Raw genomic sequence first — 13,999 nt, 5'->3', positions numbered from 1 at the left:
AAAAGAGGATGCACACCAGAGACAGCTCTCTGCTGTGCTTTGCACTGAGGTGAGAAGAAAACAAGTTTCCTACGGCTTCCCTTCAGAACCTTCACTTAGAGATCAGAGCTACTGACTCTGGTCTTTCCCATGCCTTTCCATTCCCTCCAGGACCTGAGCAGTTGTCAGCCAAATCTATTCTATCTATATGCTTTTAAGCAAGAAAAACTTAACCCTGGTATCTAAGTATGTAGCTAAAGATCTTTCTTACCTTTTACAAGCTTGAGACTCATCATCTCAAAAGCCTCCCTGAAGATACCAATGTCATCCAGATCTGGCAGCACGAGAGGCTATGAGACCAGTGGCCAGTCACACGATCATTCAGCTTCCCCACCAATCCCAGAGTCTAGTGACACTGAGACTGAAGGTTTGATATTTTATCACATGGATCTTTATGGATCAAAGGAGAGGTTTGATATCTTTCCTGAAGAGCTCTCTGGTCGAGGAGACAGGTCTCTGGGGGATACGAGAAGGGAATCTGCAGTGAGTAGTGAAAAAGTTCAGCGCCCACAAGAAGTTGGCTATGACTTGGAAAAGGAGGTTGCAGAGTTGGCTAAGATGTATGGACTTGATGAGGATAGAGAAAAAGAGCTTGAGCTTCTTGGAGGACATCTGGAGAAGGTGGAGAGCAGATGGCCACCTGCTCGCACAGAAAAAGCAGGATCACAAGGCTCCATCTATAACACATCAAAAAGCAGCTCTTCAGTGAAAGATCCAAATCAAAGCACAAAGCAACAAAGACTTCCTGATGAGGTTTCTCAAGGTGAAAATCAGAGCAAAGCCAGAGCAGATGATGAAGCTGAGAACAACATATGGTCCAGAGGGGGGCTAAGCAGTGGTGGCATGTCAGATGAGTGGAACAGTGAGGCTGCCAGTGAGGAGGAGGAAGAAGAGGAAGAAGCAGCAGATGTTTTTTGTTCTACCTGCAAGATACCAATCCGAGCTTTTGACAAACTATTTGGTGAACACAAGGATCACGAGGTTGCTCAGCTCCCCAGTGCTGTGGAAAGTGAAAAGGTGAGAGTAACACGGGCGTACTGTGGTGCCTCTTAAACAGTCTTCAGACACAGTAAGAATCACACTGGGTGTTTTATAGGAGGAGATCCATAAAAACATGTGCAAGTTGCAAGAACAGATTGCTCAGATGGAAAATGTTGCCAGCCATTTGGAGGAAATCTTCATCACTGTAGAGGTAAGGCATTTTCACTTGGGCTAACTTTATGGTAGTGGGGTTAAACAGTTTTGACAGTCATACTGACATTCATAGTGTTCAGTTGCTAATGAGGTGAGTACTTACAGTAACAGAGCACAGAGTTATCTTGGGGTTTGTCTAGAACTGAAGTACTCAGGAAAACTCATCCTAAAGATTTTTTTTAAGTGGGCCAGTAAAACCACATTTATAATTTGCACAGAAATTTGCATTCAGAAATAAAGTGACCTTCACTCAGGTCATGTCAGTTTTAAATGGCTAAAGAGCTGTGGTCTAACTAGTCCATCCAGAGTGCAGCCCTTGTGTTCCCTCAGCTTCATTCACAGAAGTGTCAGATCCAGGCAAATCCTTGGACCAGCTGCTTCAAGCTGATGACTTCAAGAGTTGTGCTCCCACTCAGCTACTGTCAACTTGGCCCCAGGGGAAGAAGGTCAGCTGGCAGCAAGTTCAAACTGAAGCAATAACTCAAGGCACTACAGTCTTTTCTCTGCTGCATGTGGCACAGGAGGACATCAATGCCTGAACAGTGGGCAGCTGCTGGCAGTAAAGAGTTGCCTGCTCCTTAAATCTTACTTCCTAATGCTTTCTCCAGCTGTGAGTGAGGATACTAGCTTTAGCTGCCCAGCTTCCTCAGTACAAATCCATGGATCCCACTGAGTTGCCATGGTTTCTCTCATGGAAGGATGAGCTTGACTGTGTTGGTGGAAATACTTGTGAGATTATGGCTAGGATATATCCTAGTTGTGCTCCCTGGGTTTAGGTTGCCTTATATCATTGTTCTGTTGTAATTTCTATTGCTCTTATGTCTTGGAACAAAATCCAACAGTTTTGTGCTTGGGTGGGGGTGAATGATCAGAGTAAACCCCTAAAAATGCACCTAAGTCAAATTACAGCTTCTGTGTACTGGTACTGTGTCCTAGTTTTGTGAATTCAATCATGACATATTACCTCTAAGGTAAGGAGAAGTTTAGGCAGAGCAGAGTAGGATTTTCCTCTGCATGACCTGTGGATCAGGCTTGATGCCAAGGTACAAACCCTCAAATATCTTGCAGGAAAATTTTGGGAGGCAGGAGCAGAACTTTGAGGTGCATTACAATGATGCAGTGCAAGTGCTTGCTCAGAAATATGAAGAGCAGCTGGAAGCACTGGGAGAAGAGAAGAGAGAGAAGCTGGAAGCTCTGTATGAGCAGCTGGTCAGTTGTGGGAAAGACCTTGACACCTGCAAGGAGCTGACAGATGAAACCCAGGAGCTTCTCCTGGAAAATGACAAAGCTGAATTTATGAAGGTAAAGAGCTTTAACTGTCAAAATGCTTTTCACTGCTTGCAAGTAGTCCCCATCTGAGAAGTCCCAAGCAGCCTTATTGCTAGGGAGACTTTGGGATGTTCAGTCCATGATGCTGTCACTGCTCCAGGTGCTTGGCATGGTGGCATTGACTTGGTAGGGCAACACAATGGGGACAAGATGCAGAAGCAGAAGTTTGTCATTTGGATGCTCGTTGATTTGTGAGTCACTGGGGATAGAGAGAAGAAAACCTGCTGAAGTGCTTATCTGGGGAAACTCTGGAAGCACTTAGTGTTCCTTTCCTCGTGCAGGCTCAGCTCTCTTGCTCTATTCTGGGCTCACAGCAGGCAGGCTGATGTACTCACTTAGGAAGATTTTTCCTTTTCTTGCTCATTTTGAGGAAAGTTCAGCTGAAATATGTCAAGAGCTCCTGTAAAGGGATGGATGAAATCCCACTCTTGAGGTGGTGTCAAGAAGGTGTTTTTCTTTGGCAGGTAGAAAAATAACTGGAAAAAATCAGAATTTTCACTGACGATGAGTGGTTGCTCTCACCTGAGCTGTCCTGTGACTAAGGTGGGTGGGAGCATTTCTGTAGCACAGTGACAGTAACTTCTGAACTGGACAGCAAACAAATCTCACAATGCCTCCAGTCTACTCCAATGGGTCAGTTTGCTGTGACTCCAGCCTGCTGAGTTCTTCACATGAGCTGACTTTTCCCATTCCTCTGCATCTCTGGAATAAACTTACTTTCTTCTTAGCTTATAAATAATTTTTACATCACCCCTGAGAAGCATTATTCATCAAAAAGTGAATGTTAGTCATGAGTTCTCCACTGCTTTGGTTTCTCCTGGGACTGTACATCTGTCTTCCAGTTACATGGACTGCTCAGACTCCCTCCAGCACAGAGCATTTCACTGAGTTCTTTTGCCCAGCTGATTTTGGTTTTTGTTTGTGAGGCACTTCGGACAGCCAAGGGAGGAATCGGTCTAAAGTCTAGGTGGGCAGACACTGATGACAACATGATATTGATCATTATCTTACTGTAAATTCAGCCAGGATCTGTCCATTTGAATAGAAAGGGCTGGCTTTGTTCTCAGAGTTGGGTGAGAGCAAATTACTTCACTCCAAGGGCTGCATTTGGGGCAATTTATGTAAGACATATCAGCAGCATGATGTAGTCTGACTATGGACTCTTCTACCTCTAACACTTTCTCTTTTTTTTTCCAACAGGCAGCAGTAACCATGGTTGACAGGTAGTATCACAGTCTGGGATTTTGTGTCACATTTCTTCCTGCTAATTGGACAGGTTGTTGGAGATGCCTGCGTGTTCCGGACTTTGTTCAGGCGCACATATGTTGTCTAATCCACTAGAGCTATTGAAATATTTAGAATTTTTTTTTAAAGTGCATCAGAAAAAGTTGCTCAAGGAAACTTAACACTCAACACTTCTTTGTATCCAATTTCAAGAAATCCAAAAGGAGAGTTAGAGCCTGAATAAATCAGTGTTTTCAGCTTAGTCATAAGGAACTAATTTCACTGAGAAACAGGATTGCTAAAGCTCTTGAAAGAAACACTCTGGATCCAAATGAGACTAAAACTGAGCTCCCTAAACATACCGTAACAGGCTTATTTATGCATTAATATAGTGGGGTAGAAAGTCAAGCTGTGGGAGCTCAAAATAGTTACTGAATAATCTTGGAGCAATTCGAAGAAGTCTTAGGGCACACTAAATCATATGCGAAAAACACCCTCTTAATTGACTGTTATGGTTCATTAAAACACAGAGAAAGAATATCCCTTTTTTTTCAGATTTACAACACCTAGAGCCACGAGGTCATGAATTAGTAACAGTGTAAATTCAAAATAATGAGACAGGGTGCTTCCCACAGTGAGGCGCTGGGCACCCCTCACTCCCTGCTCGGTGTGTGCAGCCAGCTCGCTGCACGAGCAGGGCACACAAGGGTGGCCCTCAGTGTCAGCAGCCAGCTCTCTTTGGCATCTTGAGCACTGGTGGCCACACATCTCCAAGTTACAGGCACGAAGAGGCTGAGCTCGTACACCTATGAAAATGGTGTTTTAAGGAAATAGATGTTAATTTGGAGTCTGCTGTTCTTTCTCTCTTACAAATAGGCATCATAGACAGATATCCTCAAGACTATGGTACTTCCAGTTAGAGATTATTTCCCCTCCCCTGCAATTACAGGCTGGAAGAATTCTTAAAGAAAGAAGTGGATTTAGAGCTTTCAATGCTGCCAGACTTTGAGGAGCGAGTCATAGATGTCTCTGAAGTTGAACAACTAATGAACTCCATTAATGCTATTCCAGGTACTCTTCCTAACTGATCATTATTTCACCCCTATTTACATTTAACTAAGGATGTGTATTAAACATTATTTCTTTTAAAGGAGATCTTCAAAGGCAGAATTACCTTCTTCCCAGTTTTCCTTCTAGTTTTATTTTTAATTTACCTATATATACAGAGACATTGGAAGATATTTTTTTCCATTCGTTTTCAATAAAAAAATTACCAGAATTACTGCTAAATTGGGACTTCCTTGCTTTTGCTGGACGATTTCCTAGAAGACTCATGAAGATTACCCCCTTCTGTTGAGGGGTCAGGCATGCTTAGTCAGTGATAACTTGTCTTACCTTGTAGTTGCTTGAACAAAATAGAGAAGAACCCCAGACTGCTTTAAATCACTTATGCAGCTTCTCTTGATAAACAGAATTCAGTGACTTATTCCTCTGCTTTTTATCAAGCATTTCCCCCCCCCCCCACAATCCACAGGAAACAGCACAACAAAAACAAATTTTGAGTCACTAAAAAAAAACCTTTAAATATTTTCTGGTGCATCACAAATAGTCAGAAAGAACATTATTATTTTTTTCTTTTTTTTTACACCCAATACTGTATTTTCTTAACACAAACCAGCATTTGGTACTTGTTTGCTTGTGCTGATGCTCCCATGTTGCACAGCTTTTCCCTGATACCCAGGTTAGCTGGCAGCAATGCTGGCATGGCAGATGTTGCCTCCCTGGAATGGCCTTCAGATCAGAGGAGGTGGAGTTTACAGAGGAGGGGTAGGCTGAAGCTTCTTTATTTTGTTGTTTTGACTTTGATTTGAAGCAAGACTAGTTCTCACACACCAGTGACCTGATTACTGTCTGCAGCTGTTTTCAGAGTCAGCTCCTGATTTTCTCTGTGTGGGAGGAATGGAGGAATATGACCCTGTTCAGTGCCAAGGCTTTGTGCAAACACAAAGATACAACAAATCATGATTATACATTCAAAAACTTACCTGTTTTTCCTTCTGTAGCTCCTTGTGCCCCTGTGATCAATCCCCAGGCTCCCAGTGCAGCAACTGGCACTTCACTGAGAGTTTGCTGGGGCCTGTTCTCAGATGACACTGTGGAGTGCTACCAGCTGTGCTACAAACCAGTGAGCAGTGAGAGGCACAGTGATGGGCAAGCAGGTAAGGAGGCCTGGGCTCAAGGGGACACCTCAGCCCTCCATTGGCAAAACCAGCTGATGCTAAAGTGTCTCTGCATGTCTTGTGCACTCTGTGCCACCAAAACTGTCATCTGCCACCACCATCTGTTTTGTGCCTCTTCCCCTGCCACGTCTGCCACGCTGCCCACTGTAGCAGGACCCATCATAGCAGCAAAGACAGGACATGGCAGCAGCAGGGATAGCAGGAATGGGAAGGGGTCATTGGGTGGAGTCACAAGGATTTCTGGAGGGTGGGCACTGCATTAGAACATATGTGCTGCATCCACAGCCAAGGACAGTATTTTTAAAGAGCAAATCATCATATCATCAGCACTCCCACTGAAAACCCCAGATGATTTTACAACTTACTTTAGTGCTAATAATAGGCTGTAATTCTCTAAGGTGTGCAGGCACGCACACAAAGAACCTACATGTCCCAGCCTTGTGACAAAACTGCCTTTGCTAATATTGCTCTTGCAGAACCTTCAAAAGTGGAAGCCAGTAGAGTGCCAGTGGTCGGTTAAGAAAGAAAAGTAGAAACTCTCCAAATTTTATAACAAGAAGAATGAGAAATGAGCAGTAAAATAGCTTCAGCTCTTGTCCCATCTGATTTATGTTGCTTTAGAGGAAGGCATCCTGAAAGTGCCTGAAGCTGATCAAAGGGCGTGGAGCACAAGGAGCTGTCTTGAACTCAGCACCCAAAACAATGCACCCCAACTCCACTGTATGATGCAGCTTTGGGGAAGAGTGGGCAACTGTGTAAAGGCACTGTAAATACTTTGTTGTTGTCATTTCAGAGCATACACTAAAAGTCAAAGAAACATACTGCACCATTACTGACCTGTTGCCAAATACACAGTATGAATTTTGGGTCAGTGCTTTAAATGCCTCCGGTATCAGTCCACCGAGTGAAAGAGCAGTTTATGTAACAGGTAAAAATATTTTATTCATATGACTTTGTAACCTTCATAGTGAAATTCAAAATAATCTCTGAATGTTATGCCAGTAATGCTTTCTGGGCACTTTCTTCCTTCTGAAGTAAGCCTACTGACTGCTTGGGAATTCCCTACTTTTATTTGGAGAGCCTATCATACCAACTGTTCCTGTTTTAGAGTGGAAGAAACAGAAGCAGAGAGACAAAATAACTTATTTAAATGCGAGCATGTAGACCAGCTGTGAGTAAGGTTCACGTTTCCTGGCTCTGCCAGATGAATCCCAGCTCTCCTTTTATTGGCCCATAGGTATTTTGTGGATTCACCTGTTATGCTGTTCTTTTTAACTGCAGTTCAGTCTAGGACATTGTGTGAAATCCTGGTATCAGATTGAACAAGTCAGTGTAAGACCTTTCAGTCCTTGTTCCAGATGTCTTTGACATCTCAGAGCAGAGAAGAGATGTACCATTATGACATAATGACAAAACTAATAAAGAAAAAAGATAAAACTAAAGATAAAACTAATGATAGAAACCAGTTGTGTAATCAGTCTTTATGTTACTTCTCTGTTTAATTCTCTTGGGACCTTTATAGTCTAAATGAAGTCTTTAAATAGTACTGTTAATCACTCTACCTGCTACTTCTTTAACTATATAGTATTAGTAAACAACATTTTTCTATTTTTTGTTGTCTTCAAAGTGTGTTGTTTGCAAACATCTTAAGCAACAGCTTAGAATTGTTCTTTTGCCTACTTTTCAGCTCCTTCACCACCTACCATAAAGAATAAAAAGATCCAAAGCTGTGAAAATGCAGTACTGGTGTGCTGGGAATCCAGAGACATCAACCCTGTTGATTCCTACACGGTTGAATTGTCTAAGCTGACAGATGAAGAACATGATGATATTATTACTGAGTGAGTTACTCTTCTGTTGAGCCCATGACCTGTAGAGATGAAACCATTTCAATCATGTGGCATCAGATAGGACTAAGAAAGGACATGTGGCCTTCTGGCAAATTTACATTTACAAACAATCCTCTTAGCAAAATTAATTGTAAAACATAAATCAAAAATTACTGTATGAGAATTATGGGCATGGGAAAAGAGCAGAAGTAAATGTAAAAATCTGCAGTCTGTCACAGACTCTCTTGCCCTGCTGACAACTGTACAAGGTAAAATGTTGAGTGGTTAAAAGACAAGTTGAAGTGTAATTTCTTCTTTGTTGCTCTGAAAAATAATTTCAAGGGCCTACCTTTGTTTCCTACCCTATCATTTTCCATGGATTTGTCTTCTGTAGATCTATTGTTGGGATCCCTAACTGTGAAGTCCTAATTCACCTCCAGCCAACACAAAAGTATCACATCTGTGTCAGAGCTCAAAACCTGGGTGGCTCCAGTGAAAGAAGTGAACCTGTCCTGATACACACCACAGGTACTGTACAGCTTGGAACAACTCCAGCAGCCTATTGTAGCATCTATTGTCTAAACAGAAAGATTCCTGCTGCTTTCAATGGCCTCTGGACCAGGCCTAATCTCTTACATCTAATTACATTCCTGGTAACATTTTAGGAATGAAAAAAGCAACTTCTTGTAACAATTAGTGCATTACTTTAGCTCTGTAATTTATATTATTGCTGTGTGGTACATTTGATACATGAAAGTTACTAATTGCTAAACATTTTGAAAGACAGTGTCAACTCAATGCTCACATATTGCCAGTCTGTGAAGTACTGACACACCAATGAGGAAAGCTGTAGTGTGATTTTAGTTCAGAGATTACCATGTAATGACAGTGCTGTTGGAAATTATGGCTGAGACAGCAAATTCTAAAGCCATTTAGCAGACATCAGTGCTCACCTTCATCACTGCTGCAATGATACTGCAACTTCACTGCTCATCTTAAATCTCCCCTGCCACTCATGGATGTGTTCACACCTTACCTGTGTCTCTTCCACCCTTATGTCTCACTTCTGTGAGACATTTGAAAATGGTATTTACTCAGTAAGATAACCACACAAAGTTGTTTCAGTAAAAAAACCTGTCTGCTACACAGCAGTGACACCACAGAAAAGAAATGCTCATCCTTAAATCCCTGGAGAGGAAGAATGTCATTGTATTACCATCGTTTGTGTGTATTCCAACTGCTTAAATCAAACTCAATATTTGAAATTGCCCATTCTGTTTGCACAGCATGGGTTTGTTTTCAGCAGCACATGCCGTAATTGCCCTGTCATTGTTTGTGTTGTATTTGCAATGAAGTAAACTTGCAGTTTGATTATAATGATTTCATTTGGGATTACCATGGGGAGATTTATCTTCTGAGAGTCTACATTATGCAAACAGCTGATGCAAATTCATCTGTCGGCTGCAAGAATCCACCTCCAACACTGTGAATGACCTTTGATCCTTTCTGGGGTGGATAAACAAACACCAGCTACAAACAGCAGCTGTGCCAGCCGTGGCTGTTCCTCAGGCCCCAGTGTGTCAGACCTGCTCTGTGAAGTCCCTGCAGGAAGAAAGGCAGAAGCACTTTTATCCTGGGCTGGACTTACCTCTCTGAGGGCTGGTCTGACAAGGGAGGTGCTAAAGCATGAGAGATCCTTTCTCTTCAAACTGTGCCCAGCATTTATGTGGATGAGTGAGGCCATGGAGAGTCCTTTTAAGGCCCCTTTCTCATTTCAGTGATTAAAAATAGATTACTTGAAACCAGACAGTCCATTGCAGGAGGACCCCTCATCTCTGAATACCTACTTTCTGCACAATGCCTGCAGCTTAGAGCCCTGGTAGGCTTCAAAACCAGGCCAAGTCCCCTGCTTTTCACAAGGCTGAAACGAAACAGTGTTAAGCTGTAAAACTATTAGAAAAACTTAAAAAATATGATCTTGTCCCCTTAATGTCAGCCACAGATTCTTTCTAGAGCACTGGTGAATCTTTTTGTGGATCCAAACAATATTTCATCACACCCTTGCTGCAATTCTAATGTTCTAAGGAGTTACTGGCGTTATCCTCGGGCATTTTCTCTCACAGGCACCTGCTTCTACCTTAATGAGGACACAGCCCATCCTTTGCTGGCAATTCTAGATGATGGATTTACCATTTCATGTGATGAACTGGAAAACCCAGAGTGTGATCTGCCTGTCTATGATAACAGCTTTACAAGGTAAACAGGGACATTTCAATTTCTTTGGTTCTTTTAACAGATGCCAGGAAATATCTAATGGGGCTTTCAGCAGCTCTGATTAACTTTTTGAGCTGAAATCCCTCTCTCCAGCTGCTCTTTGGAACTTGGAAATTAATGCAAGTTCTTAATTAGGATTACAGATGCAGCCGCTACAATTATGTGCAAGTCTACTTACATGTCTGGCACACTGAGCTAAATTTGAACAGGTATTTAGGTGCCATAACAAATGCTAAGGAAAGGAGAGGGATCTGAAAATTTACCTCTTGTCGAAAGGTATAACTGATCAACAGGTATTACTTTCAAAATATAATTAGGCTCTTTTCCATTGAAGTGAGAGACTAACCTTGCCAAAATGCATATTTCCAGTCAAAACCACAGCAACACCATATAACCAGGACAGGCACCTGCAGATGCAGGATAACACAAGTCTACAATTTATTCACTCCATGGAAATGCAGCGCTACTAGAGGGCTCATTAGATAAGAGTTGGGAGACTCGTGATCCTTTTCATTAAAGCCATCATGGTAATCTTAAATGGGATTTCATCCCACTTCTATGGGATGCTTTTATGTTTCATGCAAGCAGCCAGAGCTGGCAGTAATCTCATTCAAAGGCTGAGGTTTTGGCATCACTATGAACTTCCACAAATCTCCTTCAAACCAAGTTACTGGAGAGAAAAAAAAAAAAGCTCCCAAGGAAATTACATGGCAAACTCTTCAACTCTTCTTTCAACTCTTCTTTCTGAAGTTTGTGTGGTCGATGTATTTCCTAACTGCTTCTTCAGTGCAGCTCAGGTTTGCCTTGGTGGCTTTGCAGCTCTCATTACTATGGTCGTGTTTTGTTCACAGATGCTTACCCATCCATTTTGCATCATTCCTTTTCCTTCTCAAGCTGTAGCAACACAGCCCCTGAGTTCTGATTTCAGCAGCCTTTAAGTTGTTCCCTTGTTCCCAAGACATTTACACACACTTGCAATGAACTGCACACCTGCTCTAAGCAAGTGCAGCTGGATGGGCAGACTTCAGCTATTGTGCTGTGCGTGCCCATCCTCACACAACAGGCCCCCCAAATGACAAGTGCAGCTCTCTCTCAGCATTGCCTAGAAGAGATCAGTGCCTGCCAGCAACATCCTTTTCCTTTGTAACTTACAGCTTTAGACACTACTATAGAAACATAAAAGTTGTGGGTGTTTGAAACCTGCTGTCCCCCTTGACAATGATAGGTAATACACCATGTATTTTTCCCGAGAAAAAGCTGAAGTGTAAGCTTATAGGACTCGTGTTGCCCTCCTAAGAGTGTTTCAGAAGCATTTGGAGTGGGTTATTTTGTCCAATTTTCTTGCTTTAGAGCCTGTGTTTTTACAGACTTGCATCTTCAAAGTACTCAGTTCCTTTGACTCCAAGACTGCCAGTAAATCAAGCTGAAGGGTCTCTCTGTAGTACATTGTCTTTGTCTGTCTATACCACACAACCTTCAAAAGAGTTATTTTCTGCATGGTTCCTATCATATATTTCATGGCCCAGGTACCTAGCATATTACAAGTTCTCCTACCGTGTTCAATTCTTCCTAATCTCTCCAAACACTGCAGACAGGTTCCTTCCTCCCTAGCTGCCCCAGGAACTTCATGCTGTTACAGTGCTCAGCTCCTGATGGTGAGTGACATTCAAAACCCTGGGCTGTTTGGAAAGAAAATGCAAAATCTGTACAGACTTTTTTTCCCCTGCTATTCTGGGGCTCAGCAGAGCACTCTCTTTTCTAACAAGCATTAATTTTCCCAGAAAACCCAGTCACCATGGGATGCTGTTCTTCATCTTCCTGGAAGTGTCCAGGGCACTCATTTATACAAAGCTACCCACAAGTGAAAACAGGGCAAGTCTCACAGAGAAACCTGCAGGCTGGGTGTCAGCTCCTCAGTGTGGTGATTTAACTGGAGTCAAAAATCCACACTGCACTGCTAGGGAGACAGCAGAAGTGGCTTTTTTTTATTGCTATGTAATGTCCAGGAATATACATACCCAGACATATTCAGAGTCCGTAAAGAGTATTATAGAGAGGGCCTGCCAAAACACATATTCCTGTCTGTCTCCCACAGATGTATTGCAATCCTGGGCAGTCTGATCCCATTTCCAGGAAAGCATTACTGGGAGGTAGAAGTTGAGGAAGACACAGAGTACAGAACTGGTGTGGCTTTTGAGAACACTCCAAGACATGGGCACCTGGGGGCAAACAACTCATCCTGGTGTATGAGGCACATCATCACACCCTCAAGGTAAGGGCTCTGACAGGAACACCTCTTGCATATTCAGGCAGGGCAGCAGAGAAGGCAGAGATTTTATATCAGCTCAGACCAGGCACCGGGGCCTCTGACATTCCACCGCTGTCACTGTAAACTGGTGTTGGAAGGATAATGGAACACTTAAGCAAATCTTCCTGCTTTTTTAGGGCGTTTCAGAAGCATTCAGCATGGGTTATTTTGCCTAACTTCCTTGCTTCAGAACTTGTTTTTGAAGATTTGCATCTTCAAAGCACCCAGTGCCACTGACTCTGGGAGGATGCTAGTGAATCAAGCTGACGGGTCTGTGGTACATTGTCTCTTTGAAATGAGACATTGTCACATTGAAACGGACCAATCTGAATAAAATCAGGGTTGCAGAATTTAGCTGTAAACATTACCAAAACCTCAGTGGGAAGACAGAGTAATAGATCTATGCAATCCAGAAACTGCATATCTGGCTAAACCCAGCTATACCCAACTGGCTTTGCTCTCTGTCCTACCTAGGGAAGTATGTCATACCTGCCTGCAGAAATGTCAGCTCCCCTCTTGCCTCAGCTGCACTGCTGGCTCTCTCTGGACAGTGGTACATTAACATTACTGCCTTTGACTCTCATGAACAACCTGGGCACCTGTGTGCACAAAGTGCTTCCCTTTGAGAGCAGCCAGGATGCCTTCAACTCTTCTGTTTCTCTTGCCTGCAGGCACAAGTATGAATTCCTGCACAGCGGGACAACACCTGACATCAGAATTACTATTCCCCCCAGAAGGATTGGCATCCTGCTGGACTATGAGAACTGCAGACTGTCATTTTTCAATGCAGATATTGGCCAGCATCTTCACACATTCAACTCACACTTCCAGCATTATGTCCACCCCTGCTTTGCACTGGAAACACCTGGTATCTTAAGGATACATACTGGAATTACAACACCCCCATGGACTGCCATGCCATAACCTGTGTTCTGCAGCTACCACATTTATGTGTAACCTGCCATGAGCAATGCCCTCTTTCAGCATTAAGTGCTCCATCATATTCACTCTACATACTCACAGCTGTTTCCCCCTAGCAAGATTAAAGCCACCCTGATCCAAACCAGCTGCCAAGCCTGAGCCCTTAGGAGTTTACATCCTCTTGGGAAGGATCTTAGCAAAAAGCCACTGTGGTCACAAGATCCATCAGCATCCCAGAATTCTTGTTAGAAATGGATACCATCCTTCTCAGAGGAGATGCTGTCACCACACAGCAGTGGCAGCTGGACCACAGGTTCCCCCAACACCCATCTAAAGCCCAAGGAACTCTCCAGTTCTAAAGCAATCGTTAATTCTACTCCCAAGTCTACTCAAGAGCTAAAAAGCAGAAATAAAACAAAACCAGCAAAACAGCTGTACAGCTGCTGGAGCTGAAAACAGCCATGAAGTTGATCTCCCTCTCAATTGTTTTTGTTGCTACATGAAGGCTGTGACACAAGATAATCAAATACACCTCTCCTGTGTGTGAACTGTTAGTGCCTGCATATCCAGTGAGGCTTTCTGGGGTACCCAAGCCATTACAAGCCAAATGTAAGCCATTTTTCCAGAATGCTTGTCATTCA

At 43.0% G+C, this 13,999-nt stretch overlaps 1 protein-coding gene across 1 annotated transcript; it reads left to right on the top strand.

Moving 5' to 3' along the window:
- The first annotated feature begins 300 nt into the window (after positions 1-300).
- Positions 301-13,361, top strand: FSD2 (fibronectin type III and SPRY domain containing 2). Its single transcript, XM_062501554.1, has 12 exons — positions 301-1,056; positions 1,136-1,231; positions 2,302-2,535; positions 3,763-3,785; positions 4,736-4,857; positions 5,850-6,005; positions 6,820-6,954; positions 7,714-7,867; positions 8,250-8,383; positions 9,979-10,111; positions 12,225-12,401; positions 13,109-13,361. Exons 1-12 carry the CDS (start codon positions 301-303, stop codon positions 13,359-13,361), a joined length of 2,373 nt encoding a protein of 790 aa, XP_062357538.1.
- Positions 13,362-13,999: the final 638 nt, after the last annotated feature.

This window comes from Cinclus cinclus, chromosome 13, assembly GCF_963662255.1.
Source record: "Cinclus cinclus chromosome 13, bCinCin1.1, whole genome shotgun sequence".
NCBI classification, from domain to species: Eukaryota; Metazoa; Chordata; class Aves; order Passeriformes; family Cinclidae; genus Cinclus; species Cinclus cinclus.
This window is presented reverse-complemented; position numbering and strand designations above follow the sequence as displayed.

Excerpts from the sequence above, each read along its gene's own strand:
- FSD2 (XM_062501554.1), top strand. The coding sequence starts at position 301 with ATGTCATCCAGATCTGGCAGCACGAGAGGCTATGAGACCAGTGGCCAG. Across the intron at positions 1,232-2,301 it reads AAATCTTCATCACTGTAGAG|GAAAATTTTGGGAGGCAGGA; the intron begins GTAAGGCATTTT and ends AATATCTTGCAG. Across the intron at positions 4,858-5,849 it reads CTCCATTAATGCTATTCCAG|CTCCTTGTGCCCCTGTGATC; the intron begins GTACTCTTCCTA and ends TTCCTTCTGTAG.